The sequence below is a fragment of the Lonchura striata genome, chromosome 1, assembly GCF_050655825.1.
Source record: "Lonchura striata isolate lonStrDom1 chromosome 1, ASM5065582v1, whole genome shotgun sequence".
NCBI lineage: Eukaryota > Metazoa > Chordata > Aves > Passeriformes > Estrildidae > Lonchura > Lonchura striata.
Window position 1 is genome coordinate 20,138,329 of NC_140703.1, and position 20,334 is coordinate 20,158,662.

At 45.7% G+C, this 20,334-nt stretch overlaps 1 protein-coding gene across 8 annotated transcripts in view; it reads left to right on the plus strand.

Annotated features, from left to right (window-relative positions):
* The window catches only part of LOC110477866 (glutamate receptor ionotropic, kainate 1), a 103,646-nt gene that overhangs the window by 42,916 nt on the left and 40,396 nt on the right, over positions 1 to 20,334 (plus strand). For 6 of the 8 annotated variants that reach the window (XM_021544025.2, XM_085570547.1, XM_021544024.4 and 3 more), the window contains exons 2-5: positions 7,670 to 7,837; positions 10,409 to 10,666; positions 13,407 to 13,588; positions 19,983 to 20,036. In XM_021544025.2, coding sequence (XP_021399700.2) covers positions 7,670 to 7,837; positions 10,409 to 10,666; positions 13,407 to 13,588; positions 19,983 to 20,036 — 662 coding nt within the window. Of the gene's footprint in view, positions 1 to 1,487; positions 1,650 to 7,669; positions 7,838 to 10,408; positions 10,667 to 13,406; positions 13,589 to 19,982; positions 20,037 to 20,334 lie in introns of those variants that run through there. The other 2 variants (XM_085570599.1, XM_085570670.1) reach the window with 2 other exon arrangements.

The window sequence follows — 20,334 nt, forward strand, 5'->3', positions numbered from 1 at the left end:
AGAGGGGGATTTGTTGCTTATCATGAAAACCAATCAAATCACTCATGTCTCTTTGCAGTTTTTATTTTTAAACTTCAGGTTTATTCTTCCTTAATGCCAGGCCTGGCACGATCTAGGGAGAAGGAAGGATGGGGACAATCACAGGCAAAGTCCTCTCCAGCTTAGCTGAATGATTGTAAGCCTTTTCTCCAGAGTGAGAGGAGCGACTCCAGCCCCAGAGAAATCTGCCATCAGCAACTGGGATGGAAGGAAAAGCCAGAATTCCCCATGGCCTCTTCCAGAGGATGTGCCAGCAGGAGCTACTGTTGTTTGGGATCCTAAATGTTTGAACTCATGATCAGGACATGATTTTTGCATGGTTCAAAGTGCCAAGTGTGCCCAGCAGTTTCTGCTGCAGCCCTGGGGGTTCCAGACGTCCCCCATGGCCATCATTCCTGGCTGGACAGGCAGCTCAGCCTTCAGTGCAGCTGCAGCTGCTGGAATTCACAAAGACAGCAGCCAAAGACTCAAGTTAGGGCTTAAAATGTCCCCCCTGCCAACTTTAACCTCCCTCCAGCACCTCCTCTCTGGAAGGGATGTACTTTGGGACAGTCTGTGATCTGATTTATCCATGCTTTTTCAGGATAAACTCGGATTTCTTCAGCTTTAATAAAGACCTTATGTTCCCAAGCATCTTAGAGATAATAATGCTTAATGGGCACTCAGGAAAAGACAGACTGTGTCATTTTTAAAGATATAACCCTGACATTTATGCACAAAAATGCTGTTTGCCAAATAGCACTCATTTCAAAGCATTGTTTGGATTTTGAAATGCCTTTCTATTCCTGGCTAACAGCTGGAGAAAAATGGCTCTTCTTGAAGCAGTTCCATTGCAAATGCAAACTCCTAACTGCTATGTAGTGGGACCATCTTCCCTCTCCTCAGGGCTCCTCTCTGGAGTAACTTTCCAGGGCTCTATCCAGTGAATGTTTCTGTTTCCAAGGGTCTCTGCTGTCATAGTGCAGAAACACCTGTATTTATTGCTGCTTTCTGGGAGTGTCGCTTCTTGCAGCCACTGCACAGGATGGTGTAAAGCACTTTTTGTGCAGCTCTCCTCTGGATTTAACCAGGTGTCTGTGTCGAAGCAGTGGCAGAGCTCCCTCTGAATTCAGTTTTCCTTGCTGTGGCTTTAGGGGTCTCTGTGGCTTCCTTTAGTTTGATGTTTCCTCAAGTGTAAGGTACAATTGTTTTGTATCTGCCAAAAAAAACCTCACTATATTTGTAAGCAATTGAATACTTTTGAGATGGACTCAGATAAAAGCAATAAAAAAATTCTAGCAGTGCCATCAGACTTTTAGTCTTCATCCCACCAGCTTGCATTTCATTCTGCTTTTTATTTATGTCAAATTATTTTCCCCTTTCTTTATTCCTTAATATAAGCATTGCTTTTTTGTTCAGTTTTTTTTTTTTGTTTGGGTTTTTTTTTTTGTTTGTTTGTTTGTTTGTTTGTTGTTTTTTTTGGTGATTGTTCCTTCCAGCAGCACCCTATAGTTCTGCACATGACCAGCAGTGAATGTGTCAGGATGTCTGGGTGTCTCAGAAGGAAATCCTCTCACTCAAACACTCAGGAAATGCAGACCTGTGAAGCAGGGCTCTGAAAGACTTAAAAAGTAAGTTTCTTTTCCAGAGAGACTATTTAAGTTGTTATAGCGTGGTGGGAGGAGTGCTCAGCCATGAGGGAATTTGATCAAACCCTGCTGGAATTGGAAGAAATGATTGGAACAGCCCACAACCCATGGCATAGTGCAGGCAGAGGGAGATATAAAATGTGAAGGAGAAAAGCAAGAATTTTAAAACTTCCTATCAAATTGAGAGCTTGCACCTTGAAAATCATGCTTTAGTTCCTGCCTGGTGTTGCAAGAGGTCAACCAGATTTTTTCACTGTTAGTAAAAAGGAAGAAGTTCATTACTTAGAAATTCTGCAATATGAATCATGTCGATTGGGAACTATCTCCACTCGCAAGCTGAAGTGAAATAATTCCCATTGGAAAAGGCAGATCTTTGTATCTTAATAAGCTCAACTTTTTCTATATATACATGCACACATGTATTTTTATCCCTCTGCTTTCCAAAGGATCAAATCAGGGCTGAATGTACCTTTCTGGAGTGCAGATAATTATAAAAACCTGCCCTGGCTCTCATGGGGGATATTTTGGGTGGAGAATTATTTTAGCATTTTTAGCCCAAAGTGGGATTTGTAGCAGTTTCATCACTGGTCATTCAGCACTACCCATGCTGCATGAAAAGGGCAGAAAGGCCAAGTCCCTCTGAGAGTTTGGGAAAAAAATCAAGCAAAATTTGAGCAGCCTTGTTACAGCTGGGAGCAAAACCTTCACAAAAGCAGCTGGAATAAAACCACATCTGGAACATGGAGCTGGATTTTGGATAGGCAGTTTGGAACAGAGGAGATACCAAATGTGACAAATAGGCAGTGACCTTGCTATAAACAGGCCTTATAAAAAAATGCCATTTGCTGAGTTTGACACTTGGGAATCATCCCCTCCCTTGGCCAGTTCAGGTCCTGAGCCTGTCTTAGGTATCAGCTCCCCACAGCCGTAGAAAGGAGAATTAAACCACTCCCCCAGCCCCAGAGCCAGCCCTGTATTTATTACATTTAAAAATTACTCTGTTTGGCTATACATTTCTTAGTCTCCAAAAGCTTGCAATATACAGGGACAGGGAGTTGTTTGGGATAGGGGAGGCAGAAATCCAGGGAGTTCCAGAGTGGGGATTTTGCCTCTCTGTGCTCACCATCCTTCCTTCAGGATTCTGATGGCTAGAAAGAAGGAGGGAAAAGTCCAAAGGCAAGAGCAGGGCCCTGGGGTTTTCACAGATCACAGATCACAGAGGGGCAGTGATCCTGCAGCTGGCAGGGGCAGGGCCATGGCAGTAGCATGTGGCAGGGTGCAGCACAGGAGGGGAGCTGGGGCCTGGCTGGCCAGGACCCAGCCTGGGGAATGCAGGGATGAAGGATGCCAAGGCGGGGCCAGGGGCTCCGCGAGGGTGGCAACGGGCTGGAACAGAGAACAGTGCATGGAAGGCTTCCAAAGCAGCTTTGGAACAGATTGGACAGGGAGTGGTGGTGGGATTGTGGCTCTCAGCTCCAGTGTGTGTAAAATGAGGATGATAATAGCTCTTACTCCAAGGGCTGCTGCAGGCTCAGCCAGTGCCCAGAATGCTGATGGGCTCAGAGTGGGCTCTGCCAGCCAAACTGTGCTCCATCTCCAGGAGAACCTCAGGGGCAAACCCTCTGCAGCCTGCAGGATGTGCGAATGCAAATTGCAATTATTGCTTGTTACAGGGCTGGGACTGTTCACCATTCGTCCTGAGAAACTTCTAGTGCACACCACATAGCAGAGTAGCTTATGGGTCCTCTCTAGATCAGAGGTAACAGACAATTTCTGTGTGACTTACACCATCAGAGAGGTGACTCTGCAAAGGAAGATGCTGCTAAACTGTGAGCAATAACTTCTTTGATTATTTTCTGGGGAGATGAGTGTGGTGAGTGCACAGGTACTGCCTCCCAGCTGGACACCACATGGCACAGGAGAATCTGTCTTTTGCTAAGAAATAAGGATGGAAAAATATGCTTGAGGGAGTTCCCAGCAGCAGGTGCTCCAGTGCAAGTGGAGCTGTCAGAGGAAATTATCTAGAGAAAAACATCTTCCTCAGCACTGCTTTGCTGTGCCTGCTCCTTTTTGAGGCTTCAATCTGCCCCCAGCCCCATTGAGTGCCTGCGATCCAGACCCCTCTGAAATCCATATCCCTGCCAAACCTTGTGCTCATTAGCTTCTTGACTCCTCTACATTAACCTGGCACCAGCAGCAGCTTCTCTTTGGGGACAGCAGCAGCACTGAGCTCATTAGGGTTTTAGCTCTCCTTTCCCTTCAGTGACTGCCAGGTGAGTTTTAATGAGTTCTCATGAGTCAAAGGAGGGGAGGCTTCTCAGAGCAGCAATCCCTGCAGGAAATGGATGTCCAGGTGTTTGTGGAAACCCTGCTGGCAAAGCACCTGCCTGAGCTGGCACTGGGCTGCCTCTAGGAGCTGTGAGTGGCTCCCAGCTCAGGATGGAGCAGCATCCAGCAGGGCCTGTGCTTCCACATGGCTGCTTCCATGTCAGCCATGTCCCAGCACCTCGCCAGCTGACACTCAGACCGGGAAAATTCCTCCTCTGAGCTAGGACAGGAAATATGGCCATCAACCATGCAGAAAAGAGTCATAAACTGTAAAATCCCCCTTTGGTCATGGGTTCAGCCCTGACCCTTACTGAAACTCCCTCGGTCCCTGATGACTCCTTGAAATGGAAATATTTGCCTGCCTGGGAGAGCTGAGGGAGCTTTTCCAGGTGTGCCTGCTGAAGTGTGCTGTGTAGATGTGACATTTTCCTTGCTGTGGGGATTTTTGTGCTCAGAGAGTGAATGGAGCTGATGCTGTCACTGACTCACACGCGTGGCTCAGCCCCTTTTGGCAGAGCAGCTGGACCAGGCTGTCATTCCCTCTTACCTTCCACTGCTAAACTCCAAGGAGGGCTGGATATTGGGTTTTTTCCTTCATCCTTGAAGAAATCATGTTACAAATTATGTGCTGTAAGTGAAAAGTCAGGTCTGCCACTGAGCAGGACTCAGCAGCTTTTGGTTTGCTGTGGAGGATTCACTCTGACTAAGGAAGAGGAAGCTCAAAGGGAGGACTCCAAAATTTACAATTTTTCCCACCTAAGTGTTACCAGCAGCCCAACATGAAAGCCAGTGCTTGTTTTCACGCTCAGAAATAACAGCTTCATTCCTGGAACATCATTTATGTTGAGTTAACATAAATTTCTTCTTCCTTCCTTCCTTCCCTTCTATAATGATGTGCTTAATTTGTTTTTAAAATGCTGTACAGTAATTACTTTATTCAAATGAGTCATCTGACAAACTGGTTCTTCATCAAACTTGTCACTTACTCTGCTATTTTTCTTTTAACCTGGACCTTACAATAAATTCTGAGCTTAGCTGTCAGTCAGAAGAAGAAGAAGGAGAAGACACTATTTATGGAATTGTTGGATTTCATTAGGGATGTATGGATGAAAATGCTACAGCACAGCTTGTTTGTGATGCAGATTTATCCAGCAATTCAACTCCTTTTCAGCAGTTGAATAGACCTGAGCAGAAGAATCAAGCTCAAAAAGGTACAGCCCAAGCCTTTTTAATGCAATATCCCCCTAGCTCAGTCACAGTAAGGAATTATTCCCTCCATGAACTTTCTCCTGGGCTTTGTCCATGGCTGGGCATGGGCCTGGATGAGCTTTAAGACCCCCTCCAACCCAAAACATCCCATAAGTCCATGTTTTCTCCAGGGTATCTCAGCAGCAAATAAAGCCTGCAATCCTGAGTGCTCTCCTGCTCTGTTCATGCGTGCAAAAGGAACCTGGAAATGTGTTTATAGTGCAGAGTTTTGATTTGTTTGCTCAGAAAACACATCCACACAAAACTTCACCTCTTTCCATCACTCCTCCTTTCCCTTCCTGTCTTCCTGCTGCCCACTGAGCTTGGACTCTTCTCCAAAAGGAAAAATCCAGCAGAATTCTGCTAATGAAGTATAAATAGTTCCTGGCTATAATTCATTAATTCCAGTTAATCTTCATTTAATAGGCAGTTGACTAGAGGGATGGAAATGGTTCTGGCCTTAGAATGAGGAAGTGCTTGTGTACATCCAGGTATGAAGGTTGTCTCAAGGGTGGTTGGATGAAGTAGTTTTAATTAATTTTAAAAAAAGCAGAAAGTGATGGAATGCACAGTAATAATTTTTGAGGTGGAGGGGATTTTTGCCAAGATCAAATGGCAAAATACCCATCCTACTGGAAATGGGGAGGGATTGTGGACACCCTCATTTCCAGGTTATCTCAGGCTGTTCCTTTTACCTGTGACATCCAGCCTCCCTGATGGAACAATGCTCTGCTGCTTCCAGCAGGGATTCAAGGAAAACTCAGCAGTGGAACCTTTATGGCCCAAGCCCAGGCTGGCACTGCAGCTGACTGAAAAGAATTGTCTTCCTCGGGTGAAATGAGGGAAAGATAATTGAATTTAACCACTAAAATTGCTGGGTCTGTAGTTGGGATGAAGAATTACAGGATTGGATCTGAAAGGGCAGGCTTTAGATTTTTTTTTCCCTTCAGATGATCTGGAGTTTGCAGCTCTGTGCTGAGTTTAGCATTCCACTCAATGTTTTGGTTCCACATCCTGCACTCAGGCTTTTTTTTTTTTTTTTTTTTTTTTTTTTTTTTTTTTGGCTCTTTTTGTATATCATACTCTTTTGTAATCACTTGGATATTTTCTGAGGAAGAGGGAAGAAGTCTCCAAGGTTCTGATACCTGCACATACATTGCACATGAGAAGTCCATGGAATGTACAAGAAAATTGCTGAAGTTGGCAGATTGTTTAAGTCATGTCCAGGCATTGCTCTGTGTGGGTTCAGGAGATAAAGCAATGCTGTTTATTCCAGGGATAGCATTACCAGAATGGGCTTGGCAGCCTCCAGGGTCTTCATTGCTGGATTAAAATTCAAAGCAGGTTTAGATTCCAGTGTGTTCCCATTTCTGATAGTCAGCTAATGACTGCACTGTTTCTACATGGGTGGCATCAAAACTGCAGGTGGTTGCAGATGATGAGCTGAATGTATTCAGATGGCCAGAAATTACAGAGAGAGAGGCCTCAAATGTAACATGGGGAAATATGTAAGTGAGAAATCCAAAGTATTCTCTAGTGACTTGCACTAAATGAGTAAATTATACTTGCAAAACCAAGCAGTGAAGCTGGAGATTGCTGTTTAGAAGAGCTATTTTTTAAAATCAGCTGTGTGTGCAGTGCATTCCTCAAATCCCACTGCCCCTGGATAGTGGGGATGGGCTGTGGCATAATAAGGTCTCTAGAGGCTGGAGGGAGCAGACATCCCAGTCTACTGGGACAGGCTGTGGCCTTGAGAAACCTTGGCCATCTCAGGACACACTCCAGGCAATATCATTGCACTTACAAAATTTGGGTTATTTACAGTCCTCTTTTGGAAAGCAGGTGTCCACAGGTTCAGCTCATTTTTCTTGGAAAAAGGAAAAACATTCCCCTGTCCCTGAGCAAACTGACCAACAATGCTGCCTGAGGTTTAGGAGAAACCAGAGGGAACACAAAGCTCAAGGGACGCTCTCAGTCCGTTTGCTCTCAAGCTCCTCCATGGATCTTGGACTGTCAGGGTGTGCAGAAACACTTCAGGAAACATCCACACATCCAAGTTCCATCTCCAAACGTAGATTGGACTGGAGCAGGGAGAACAAGGGCCATGTCCATCCCTACTTTCATTAGAAAAGAGCTGCACAGAAGTTTTCACAAGCATTTAAAACATTCCTCTGAAAAGGCTGGACAATAAACACATGTTGTCTTCCCCAGGTGTTTGTGGAGCAACATTCATAATTCTGAGTTAACCCCAGTGCCACAGCAGATAAAAATTAATTATCCACCCTGCTTTTGCTGTAGTGCTTTGAGCAGCCATCAGGCTTTCCAATATGAATACTCAGAAATTATGGCTCATAATTTATTTTTCCCTCTTTCTGTGTGGCAATTAAGAGGTGAATAATCCTTCCTATTTGTGTCTGTTCCAACAGGAGGGATATTCGAAACTATGGAAAATGAACCTGTTAATACTGAAGAACTGGCATTCAAGTTTGCTGTCACCAACATTAATAGAAACAGAACACTGATGCCGAATACCACATTAACCTATGACATCCAGCGAATTAATCTTTTTGATAGTTTTGAAGCCTCAAGAAGAGGTAAATATCTCAATTATTGTGTCAGTTACATCCCTGGTTTGTACTTTATATCTTTCCCCAGCCTGATCTCCTTTTCTGCTCTGCTTGTATCACGTGTACCATAACATTTATCTTTCAAAAGAGTTTGAACTAAGAATCAAGCTGGGCTTGGACCTGTCATGTGCTTCCTGAATAAACCCCTACATCCTGTCTGCATGCTAAGAACCCTAGATTGCAGGTGGCAAATCCAAGCCATTTTTCTTTCCAACACATAGATTTGCCACCTGGAATTCTGCAGAAAAATGATCACAGACTCACAGGAAGCACAGTGGGATGTCACAACCCATTATTGGTAAATTATTTCTATGGCATTTTAAAGACCAAGGCCAGTAGCCCCCCTGAAATATTAATGCTCAATGGCTTGGAGGCAGAAATAAGTTTTTCTGTTATAAACAACTGTAAGAATTGGAGTGGTCAAGTTTGGAATTTTTTTGTCTCTTTTTATTTTTTTCTTCCCTGAGAAGGAAAATTGTGGCCCAATTTACTCCCATCTAATTGACTTGCAGGCCAAAACAGAGAGGGGTAATAAGTTACAACTTTCCTTTAGCTCCATGTGTTCTTTGGCCTCCAGAAAGCAAGCTCAAAGTTTGATTAAATGTTGGAAAGAGCAGCCCAGTTCCTGGAACTGGATTTGCTAGAAGGCTGGAAAATAAAAATGCCTCACCTCAGAAACCAAGCTGGTGAGCTGTCACCTTTCAAACATCTGCACTACCAAATTTTCCTCGTGCAACTTCCATTTCTTAGTAAGAGTGGAGAAAAGAAGAATGATTTCAAAGAACATCAAAAAGTGCTTTCAATGGCATTTTTTACATTCTTTTTCATTTATCAAGTATATGCTGGAGCTATATGCTGTAGAATCTCAAATGTGGTGGATTTATAATCCGTATAATCCAGGCTGATACAGTATTTCAGATTCCCTGTAGAGTGCGAATCTCTTCTGTGACTGTTGTGAAAGAGCCTTCTCCATTTAATATATAGGAAGTTGTCAATCTACATGCAAGAAACTCACACAGACAGCAGTAATTTCTTCTCATCATGAATTATTGAAGTTATTTATGGCATTTCCATATTAAACCTGTAATGCTGTAGAAAGGCTTCTGAATTAAACCTGGAAAGCCTGTGCACTTCATGCTGTCTGTGAAACACTCATTTGTAGAATGGAAACAGAAAATAATTGATTTTCTGTCATATTCTATTTCAGTCAAAGAGCTAAATATAAATTGAGAATCTCAGCTCATTGTGGAAGTTGATGTATTTAATATTTCTCTCAATCACAGCAATTTCTAAACTTCCCACCCTCACAAGGAGAGCAGCCCTGCAGCTCAGTGCAGGGCTTTTTCTCAGCCAGGAGTCTTGTTAAAAACATTGGCAGTAAGTTTTACCAGTGGACAGAAATAACTAGTATTACTTAATCTCCTGTCTGTCAGTCTGCAAAGACATGGGAGAGAAAGAAAAATGCAGAGAGAGTTCCAGGCAGGGCTCTTCAGGCTGAGATATGGGCACAAGGAGAAGAAGAGCTTTGTTGATGTATTTGGAGGGGTATAAAATGTCAGTGTGTGTGTGTTTTTTATTTCCCTGTGCCATTTCAAAGGGCTTTGGTCACTCCTGCCTGCTCTGTAAGCACAAATTTTGGAGGGCAGTGAATTGTGGTGCCCTTTGCTGCTTGTTCCCCTGCAGCAGCCTGGAATGAGAGCAGCTCATACAGGCAGAAAGGTGCCAGTCCCAGGGGGATCTCTGGAGAGCCTGCTATGGGATGTATTACCTGATTCTCTGACATGGAACTTCATGGCTGTGATGCTCCTGTGGCAGCCAGAGAGCCACTGGTTCCTCTGGGATGAAGCCATTCTGAGAAAGGCAGTTCAGGAATCCATGGGATCTGCAAGGCAACGAGCAGAAAAGGTTTTATTTGCAGCAAGCAAGGTCAAGGATATAAAGCTGATCAGTAAAGCCATTTTTGGAACCACAATCAAACCAAAATCACTGAGGCTGGAAAAGCCCTCCCAGCCGTGCCCAATCCCCACCTTGTCTCCAGCCCAGAGCACTGAGTGCCACATCCAGCCCTTCCTTAGACACCTCCAGGGATGGGGACTCCAAATCTCCCTGGGCAGCACCTGACAATGTTTAACAACCTTTCTTCCATGGGGAAATTCTCCTGCCATGCTATCCAAACCACCCCTGGCTCAGCCTGAGGCCGTTCCCTCTCCTCCTGTCCCTGTTCCTGGGAGCACAGCCTAACCCCCACAGCTGTCCCCTCCTGGAAAAAGCTGTGCAGAGCCACAAGGTCTCCTCTGAGCCTCCTTTTCTCCAGGGTGAGCCCCTTCCCAGCTCTCTCAGCCTCTCCCTTTACCCTCTAAACCACCCCTGAACACCTCAGGAAGCACTGGCACGTCTCTCGGTGGGTCTGGGAGCAGTGCAATGCTCTGTTCTCATTTGAAGAGATGGGGATGGATAGAAGGTAAAAGCCCTCAGCAAGCATGCCACAGGTCCCTTGCTGCCACCCACTAAGAGCTGCCTGTGCCCTCCTGTGCCCAGCCTGCGACCAGCTGGCCCTGGGTGTGGCCGCCCTGTTCGGGCCAGCACACAGCTCGTCGGTCAGCGCCGTGCAGTCCATCTGCAACGCCCTGGAGGTGCCGCACATCCAGACCCGCTGGAAGCACCCCGCCGTGGACAACAGGGACGCCTTCTACATCAACCTGTACCCCGACTACGCTGCCATCAGCAGGGCCGTCCTGGACCTCGTGCTCTACTACAACTGGAAAATCATCACCGTGGTGTATGAGGACAGCACGGGTGAGTGCTGCTGCCTGCCTGCAGGGCTGCTTCTGGCAGAGTCCACCAGACCTGGGGCAGCTCGCTCTGCTGTGCCCTCCTGGCAGCAGCTTTCCTGGGTCACAGGGAAAAACACCTGTCCTGCCGCTGCCATGGCTTTTGGAAAGCTGCTCACTTCACCAGACCTTGGGAAGGAGACCCTGGGGCTTGAATAGTCAATCTCATTTTGCTTCCTGGTTATGGAACCCATAACACAGCTTCAAACTGATTTCAGAATCCCAGAATCTGGAGATCACCCAGTCCAAACCCCCTGCCAAGGCAGGGTCACCTGACTCAGGTGACCCAGAATTCTCCAGATGGGTTTGGGATGTCCCCAGAGATGGAGACTCTGGGCCCTCCCTGACTAGCTGTTTCAGGGCTCTGCCCCCTCCATGGACAGTTCTCCCTCAGGCTGAGGTGGAACTCGTGTTTCAGTTCATGGCCACTGCTCCTTATCCTGTCACTGGCACCACTGAGCAGGGTGTGGCACCATCCTCTGACAGCCCTTGGGGACATTTGTATGCATTGATGGGATGGATATTTGTATGTATTGATGGGATATTTGTGTGGCTTGAGTGATCTCCTGTCAGCCTTCCCTTCCCCACACTGACCAGGCCCAGCTCCCACAGCCTGTCCTCACAAGAGAGAGGCTCCAGACCCCTCATCCACTCCGTGGCCCCTACTGGACATTCTCCAGTAGCTCCTAGATAAATCTTCTAGACAGAATAGAAACAAGAAGTCTTTTCCAGCCCACCCCATAACCAAATTGGCATTCCAAAACACAAAGTGCTGTGTACCTGCTTAGCCACCAAAATGCTTGATATTAATGAGATTTCATTTGCAGAGTTACTTACAAACTAAATTAATCATCAATCTTCTTATTAACTCAGAGTCAGGAAAGTAAACATGTCAACTTTGATCAGTATAAATAGTCCTTGGATTTGGGGTTAGAGTGACGCCAGTTAACTCAAGCTCTTTTGTTTCTCATCCCTAATGTTTGACATAATTACACCACAAGAAATAAAAACACCTTGGCCAGGTTGGACGGGGCTCAGAGCACCTTGGTCTCACAGGAAGTTTCCCTGCCCAAGGCAGGTGGTGGCACTGGATGGGCTCAGAGGGTATCCTCCAGAAAAACAGCTGCAGTTCTTTCACTGCTGCTTTGGCTTCTCCAGGACACCACACCTGGGCTCCATCTCCAGTTCATGTGGCAGCAGGAAGCGTTGGGAACTGCAAGGTCCCATCCTGATGGGGTCAAAGGAGATATTTTAAAGGCACACAGTAATTTCTTCCCCCTTAAAGGAGAGGGAGGTGGCTTGGCAAATTCTTTAGGTTTTTTATTTTTCGCTTTTCACTTTTGCTTTCACATGTGCACTCAATTGCTTTTTGTTGCTGGGAAGACAAACACAGTTCTCAGTATGAGGTGAAGATGAGATGAAGGCTTCCTGGACTCCTCCTTCCAAATCTCATCTTCCCTCCTGGAGCTACCACTCCAGGGCACTGCAGCCAGGGGTGAGCCCTGGGAACACCCCAGCTGCACCTTCCCAGCCAGGTGACCCCAACCCCTTTGTCAGTGAGTGTTGGGAGCCCATTCCCATCAGAATCAGCTCCAGTGGTTTCCTGTTCCTCAGCTGGCTCCCAGCCAGGCCCAGCTCCTGGTGCGTGCAGCATTTCCAGCTGAATCTCATCATGTTTCATTTTCTCTATTGATTGTTGGTACTAGAAAACCAGTGAGGAGCAAGCCTGGCCCTGCAGGCAGGGGCAGAGCAGCTTTTCCCCAAGCATGTTGCCAGCACTTGAGTGAAAGCCAACAGCCCTCGAACCTCAGAGGGAAGAGGGATCTTTGTCTTGCCTTAAATGTGCCACTCAAGCAGGGGCACTCACACCTCACACAAATATTATCCCCACTCCCAGCAGGATAGGTGGAGTTCCTTCATTTTAATAATTTGTTTGATTTTTGTTCAATAAGTGCTTCTTACCTGTGTTCTCTCCCTCTCTCTCTCTATGCATATTTTTAAGACAGCCTTTTACTTCCCCTCAGCCAGAGGTCAGGAATTCTTTGTGGGTGAATTGCATTTGTGGATAATGAGAGGCTATAATCACACACCTCAAAGAGCTCTTAACTATCTTCCCTCGGTTTTGGAGGCAGTGCAAATTTCACTGGAGTGTTGAATTAGCCAGTGGAACTGCAGTGCATTTAAACACTTGGACAAGGCTATGGCTGAGCTCCACTGACTTCAGCTGAGGCGTGTAAAGCTGTGCCAGCTGAGCACTGAGTCTGAGAAATCACCCATGTAGAGCTGCGTCCCAAAAGACTCTCTAAGAACTCACAGTTGCTGAGTGACACGAGGCAGGACTGTTAGGAGGAGGTTTCCCCAATTTTATCTTTTTGCTGGTTAGTACTGCAATAATAATGAGCTGCACAGGAAGAACCCTCATTTGCTTTTCATGTCTCAATTTTAACATACTACAATATGTTTATATTGTATTACATCAATGCAAACATATCCTGTAGTCAACCAGTTAAAAACACCTTTCAAAATATTTAGAAGCCAAGTCTAAACATGGGAATGAAAAGCTTTAATAATATTAGCTAGTAAGCTGGCAAATATGTAACTAGCAATTATCTTTAGGGAGTGTGGAGTGTGAGAGACCCTGTATAAGTGACACTAAATCTTCCTGGCACGGGATGGTGATTGTGTCATTGCCTGTCATTCCTCAGGTCTAATTCGCCTCCAGGAGCTCATCAAAGCCCCTTCCAGATACAACATCAAGATCAAAATCCGCCAGCTGCCCTCTGGGAACAAGGATGCCAGGCCTCTGCTGAAGGAAATGAAGAAGGGCAAGGAGTTCTATGTGATATTCGACTGCTCACATGAGACGGCAGCAGAAATCCTCAAGCAGGTACTGGGGGTGGGGAGGCAGAGCTCCACATGAGCCTATTCCCTGAAATCTGTCAGCCTCTCTGATCCCGCTTCCACCAAAACCAAAGGCACTCCCCAGCCTGGCCCAGGGGCTTGTGAATGCAGGGACAGAAGTCACAACAAAAGGTGCAGCAGCCCAGGGCTGCACTGAGCCACTGACAGCCCCACGTGTATCCCACAGGAGCAAACAGGCTTTTCTTTCTGACATTCCAGGTCCTGCCCCACTAGGGACATCACTCCATGTGTTTCAGCTCCTCCTGGTTTGATCAACAGAGTTTTTATTTCTTTTCCATAAAAAATAGAGGCAGAATAAGAAGGAGAAACTATCCTTTAAACCAATGGGAGAGGTTGTTGTGCGAGGGCTGGCCCAGCCTGAGTGTGAGATTTGGGCAGCCACAGCAGGCAAGGACAAACACAGCCTGACATTAATGGGCGTGGGACATTCCCAGGGGCACGCAGGGAGTGGTGGGAATTACAATTTACTAGTGTCACTTACTGTATTATCCCTTGACAATCAAAGTCTAAAGCACAGTTTGTTGACCTGCAGGAAACAGCTCCATATATTTTGAGGGCAGTTCCCTTCTTGCTGCACCCCTAGGGAAGGGATGAGGGACAAATTGTTGTTTCTCCTGCCAGGCAATCGGATGGGATACCCTGATCTCAGAAGAGCAGCAGAGAGCTTCCACTGACTAAATGCCCATAAAGGTTCCTTTCTGTTCCCATCCCCAGAATGTTTTACTGAAATACTTAAGTTCCGCAGAGCAGCTTTTTGTGCTAAAGTTGCTAAGGCAGGTTACTGCATTCGTGTGTAGAGCCTGGAATGTTCCTCTCCAGGCTGGAGAAACTTGGGGCTTGCAGAGTCCTAGATCATCTGCAGCACACAGTTCCTGTGAGCCTGTAGGGTGAGATTTCCTGTTCCCAGGAATGCTGTCCTACACTCCATGTTAGGATTTCCTCAGTGTGAATGATTTTGAGATACAGGGGTGGGGGGAGCGCACTGTAGCAGCACTGTTTGGGCAGGGGGAGGGGGCTGTCCCCCCACTCTGCTCCCTGCAGGGCTGCCCAAAAGCATCCCCACTTTTGGCTGCTCCAAAAGGAGATCTGTGGGGGAAGAGTTAAGTTGACAACACAGATTTTGAAGGACAGTAAGATGAAGGTACAGATGTCTGACACCCTGCAGGAGGCACAAAGCTTCCAATATGCCAGGCTGAGTATGGAAAAAAACCCAAAATGCAAAACCTGGGTGTTAAAGGAAGAGGAGGGAGTGCTGAAAGATGCACTAAAGCAGGACAAAGCAGCAGGAAAGTTTGTGTGGGATATGGATCAGCCAGACAAGTGACAGGCTGCAGATACAGATAATGCTCTCCAGTGCCTGAAGAACTGGGGAAGGAGGGGGAATGACAGTGTGTGGGAGAAAACAGGAAAATTGAGAGAGGTATACCTGTGGGTCAGTGCTGTGGGAGAGGGAGCAGCATAAATATAGGCTAGAAAGTAAAGGGAAATGACTTTTCTGTGAGCTAGTTCTGTGGCTGAGTGTAGAGGCTGGCAGCAATAACTCAGGGGCTGAGTTCCTCCCTGCCAGAGGCAGCTGTGAAGTGGGGAGGTGTGGAGGGCTCTGAATTCCTGTGGGACTCCTCTCATCACAGGTTACAGGAAGAGCCCTGTTCATCTCCCCATCCCTGCACTGACAAACCCCTCTGTCATTGTACCCTGCATGGAAGCAAGATATCAAACACTGGAGAAATCATTTCAAGGAAACTCTGTGATGTCAGTAGAGAATATTTTTGACTTTGCAAACAATCCATAGTCATCACAGGAAAAACAGGTGGTGGTCTTAAATTATGTAATATTTCTAATAGGAACAGGACTCGGGGGCACCTAAAGCTGTCCCCAGAGCAGCTCCTCCTTGTATGTTCACTGTATTTAGGTAATGTAGTAGGTGTTTAGTAGCCCATGGAGCAGAGAGGGGATACTGCTTGTTTCCCAGGGAGGGGGATGCCCAAAAGCTCTTCTGAGAGCAGAAGGGTCAGCCCAGAACTCTGCTGGAGCTGTGCTGGCAGCTGGCAATGTGTGCACCAGAGACCTCTTCACTCGCCTCCTCCAGCCTCTGCTTTACAAAACACCACAAAAGACAGATTTTTTCTCTAATTTCTGCTTGTTTATGGCTTCACTAAAACCCCAGCAAGCCACACTTGTTGTGTGCATAAGAAGAACAGGTGAGTCAATAACCTAATTCAACTAAAATACAGAGCCTGCACTCAGCTGAACAAGTTGCTTCCCTTCTCTCTGACATGCTCAGAAAGCCTGGATTCCCTCAGTCCCCTGCCCAGCCCCACAAGGCCTGGTCCCCCTTTGCTGGTTATGGCATTTACCTGAAATATTTGATGGACAGAGGGTCGGTGCTCTCTCTGCATTAGACAAGCACTCCCCGAATACATTAAATGTGGCTCTTGCAAATTGCCATCTGTTCTAGGCACAAAGCCTGCAATTTATCCTGCACACTGAATACACTCTGATATTGCCTTTTGTGTGAGGAACTTGGCTGAAGATCTTGAGTTGTTGTGCTTAACCCTCAGTTTGTGCTAACACACCAGGAGTGAACAAAGATTTTACTGCTAGGCAAACTCACCTCTCAGAAAGCACATTCCTGCTAACCTTAAATTACCTACTCCTTTCTTCACACGCCCAAAATACATTTGAGGAAGTGTACTGTATATTTAATCAGGTTTAGGGCTCTCACGAGCATCCTGTAGAGATGTGACAGACAATAAAAAGAATCACAAATTCAGTTCCTCCAGAAGGCTGAAAAACCAGGTGTCACCACAGAGTACATTCCTGGGACAGCAATAGATGTGAAAATATAAAATTTCAGCTCCTGACTGTGCTCCTTCAAGGAACCTGGCAGGCAGGCTTGAGCCCACTCCCTGCTAAGAAAAGGCAGGATTAGCTCTGTTCCCACTTCCACAGGAGAAATATCAGTGGCACATCCCCCAGGCGTCCCCCTGTGGGTGAGAAGCAGGGATGGACTGGCATTAAAAAACAGAAGGGCTGATTAATTGGAAAATGAAATGCATTTAATGGTCATGAAATTAAATAATAGACCGGGTGAGGGAAATGCAGAGTGAAAACAAGCACTGGATTTGGTGCATTTCCCACTAAAGCACTTGCCCATCATTCCAGTTCCAGCCCACCTCGAAGTCAGACTGATAATGGAGCTAAATGATGCAGGGAGTTTTTTACAAGTTGAAAAAATGCAAGATAGAGCTGGGATGTGATTCAAGCCAAAAACAGGGCACCCAAAAGAGATTTTCAGGCATAAGAGAGAGTATTTTTATCCAGTCTCTGGCAGCTCACCATATATAATTTGACCACTGATATTTTATTGGATTCACTTTGTGGTTTATGACCTGCACCTGAAAGTACACAGCTGCACAGGATAAGGCCCAGGCTCCTGATTTGGAATGGATAGTTATAGATGGAAGTGTCTTTATTTCCCATTGTCTAACCATATCTGAGTTTGGCTAAAGAAATGTTATACAGGGAAGGCTGGGCAGGAGATATATAAGGAGAATATCTGAGGCTGATTTCCCTAGTTTACATTCATCTGAGTTCCACCGCAAGTAAAAGCTGTTATTATTTAAATAGGACATTTGTATCAGGTGTGTAATTCTTTACATAATTACATGCAAAGTTATTTAAATAGCAATGTGCAATGAAACCTCATCCCAGTTTCCTGTGGGCAGGCACTCAGACAGAGATGTTGCCTTCCCCTCTCTCTCCTGGGCTGCTTCTGTCTTTTAGGCCACCTGCTCTGTGGGAAGCTTTGCCAGGTGCTTCAGGGGTGTCCCAGCCTGAAATCCATTATTGCTCCAAGCAGGCTCCTATTGTCCTGCTTCTGGGAGCTTCTGGGAGCTGCTTTCCTGTGTCTGCTGTGCTGCAGACACTCAGCAGAAGAGCCCTGGAAACTCCTATTTACACTGATAGGAGCATCCAGGGAATGAAGGCTTGGGAGTTATCGATGCTTTGGGATGTCCAGCATGATTCTCAGCATTCCTCTTGCTTTTGCTTTGACTTGATTCCATCTCCTGTTTTCCTGCATCAGAGCATTAAATTGTCCTTTGGTGTGAATTTTGCTTAGCAGCCATATCACCCTTAAACATAAATTATTACTGAAAAGTCTGTTTGATCCTCAAATAAAAAGCCCCTATTTAGTATCTAATGCACATGTCACAGGCATGTCAACGTGCTAAATAGATTTTAGCTACCTCTCATTCTTAATGACTGAGACAGGGGAGGACAACCAGTTGAGGCTGTTCACCTCGGGGCCTTTGTTTCTGTTTGTCCTGGGGTTTGGAGGTCTTGCTTGTCTGTTTGGGCATTTTTTGTGCCTTGTTTGGGTTTGGAGGTCTTGCTTGTCTGTTTGGGCATTTTTTGTGCCTTGTTTTGGGATGGTTTTGCTTTAAAGAACAAACCTGTGGCACAACTTTTCGATCATGATCATTCATAGCTCTGTGTGTGTACTGCCAGCTGTGTTCACAGGGCACTGCCTGGAGATCAGTATTTTCCAAAATCTTTCATCCAGAACATGTTCAGAGGCAAACACTGCTGCCAGGCTGCTCCCCTCAGATCTGACAGGAAAGCTGCCCTGACTCAGCTACCTGCTTAACTTTAGCAGTGCAGCTGCAGCAGCACAAGCTGGGAAACGTTTCCTAAACACCCAGGCTACACTTGGCAATCACTGTAGCAAATGCCTGGCTGCCTCATGTGAATCTGCATTTTCGAGCGTTATGTGGAGCAGCATTGTCTGTGCAGGCAAGTTAGACTTTGTGCTCTCTGCTACCAGCACTGCAGTGGCCTCTTAGCTCTCCTGTCCCAGGCTGGGAAGAATCAGTAACTTCAGTCTGGACATTTGGATCCCCATGTAAACAGATAAGAACTTGCTTTCACCCCAGAGCACCACCATGGATGGACTGCAAGCATCCTGTAATGGACCATCTCCTGGCCTCAGACCACCTTTGTTTAACTTGGAAGCAGCTCTGATCCCCACAGGGTCACAGCTAGGCTCTTTCAGTGCAGTTTCAGCTCAAAGGAAATCTTCATCGTAAAATTCCCATAAATTTGGTACCTCCTTTGCAAAGCCACAGAAATCCGGTGGCTCCAGGGAGGGGGACTGAGTCCAGCCAGGTCAGCTGGGAAACACAGCACACAAAAGTTCCCCTGTATTATTATCTGTGCATAAACAGGGCAGGAACAGCAGCCTCCAGCTTATTCTACAGGTAATAAAAGAGCTCCAAGAAACAGAATAGAAGAGGATTAATAAACCCTGAAATAAAAAAGACAATTTTGATGTGTAAATCCAGTGGAGCACTTCAATGAAATAGTTGCCTTCTGGCTTGACTTTTGGTGACTGGAAACGGATCAGTTGTTTGTGATTAACACTGAGCTGTTTTTATTATCTGCTGCAGCTCAGAAAGTTCAGGGTTTTCTTTATTTCTTTCTCCTTTTCTTCTTTTTTTTTTTTTTTTATGGGAGGAATTGCCATAGACAATCTGTCTACTGATGTTCAGAGGCTTCTGCCAGCAAAGGGAATTTTGGCCAGCCAAATCCCTCTATTTCCCCCTGCCTTTCAAACAGCTATTCAGGCACTTCAAAAGCTGTCCTAAAAGGGTACTAGTAACAGATCTTACATTGCTGTGATCAGGACTGAGCAGGAGTTAACCTTGGTCTGTGTTGCTGTTGTGGCAATGAATTCCTCAGCACTTTCCCAGTTTATAATTCCTCCTCCTCCTCACAATATTCCAGAGATGGAAGAATGATGGTGAGAGTGTGGGGACAAGTGGAGGAAGGCTGCAAGGAGGCTGTTTCTTCCAAAGTTTCTTCCGTCCCAGCTGTTTTGGCACCCCTCCTGCTGACCCACATTCCCCAGTGGAACAAAAGGCACTTAGAGAAACTTTCTTCTTTCTGTTTTCCTCCTTATTCTCCTGAACCCTCAGCAGTGTCCTGTTCTCACCTAGCAGCAGAATACAAAAACCTGCCCCTAAACACTTCCGTACCAACTGTGTTGTCTGCTAATAAATTCCTTTTTAGTGCTCTCAAACTGCAGACTAAAGGATTTTAAAAATCAGCATCTCGTTATTTATAGTAATTTTTCTTCTCCTGGAAGTTTTGCAGTCTTTAATCTCTTTCCTGAGCAGAGGTAATAAAAATTCCATTTACATACAACAAGATATTTTTGGCTCCTAAAGAAAAATGTGGGGTTTATTGCAATCAAGATCTCATGACCTGTGATGTGCTTAACACTTGTTTTTCAAAGGCACTGCAGCACACTGGGAGCTTTTGGAGTAAAGTACCTTCCCTTTCCATCTCTTTCACAGATTCTCTCTATGGGAATGATGACAGAATACTACCACTACTTTTTTACAACACTGGTAAGGAACACTATAAATATCTGGGAGGGAATTTCCTCTGTTTCAGAAAAGACAGCTAAATTTTCCCCTCTTTCTATGAGATCTTGTTGCCATTAGTCAAGGAAAACTCTGGAGAATGGGTGCTAACACTCCTTAGGAATATCAGGACCCACAATTTCTTAGGAAAGCTTTTCGGCCCCATCTCCGGGGCTAGCACTTTAATGCAGTGAAAATTAATTGCAGTATGCTGATTAATGAAAAACAATCAGTACAGATGGACCAGAGTGAAACAAAATAAAGAGTGAATAGCTTTGCACTG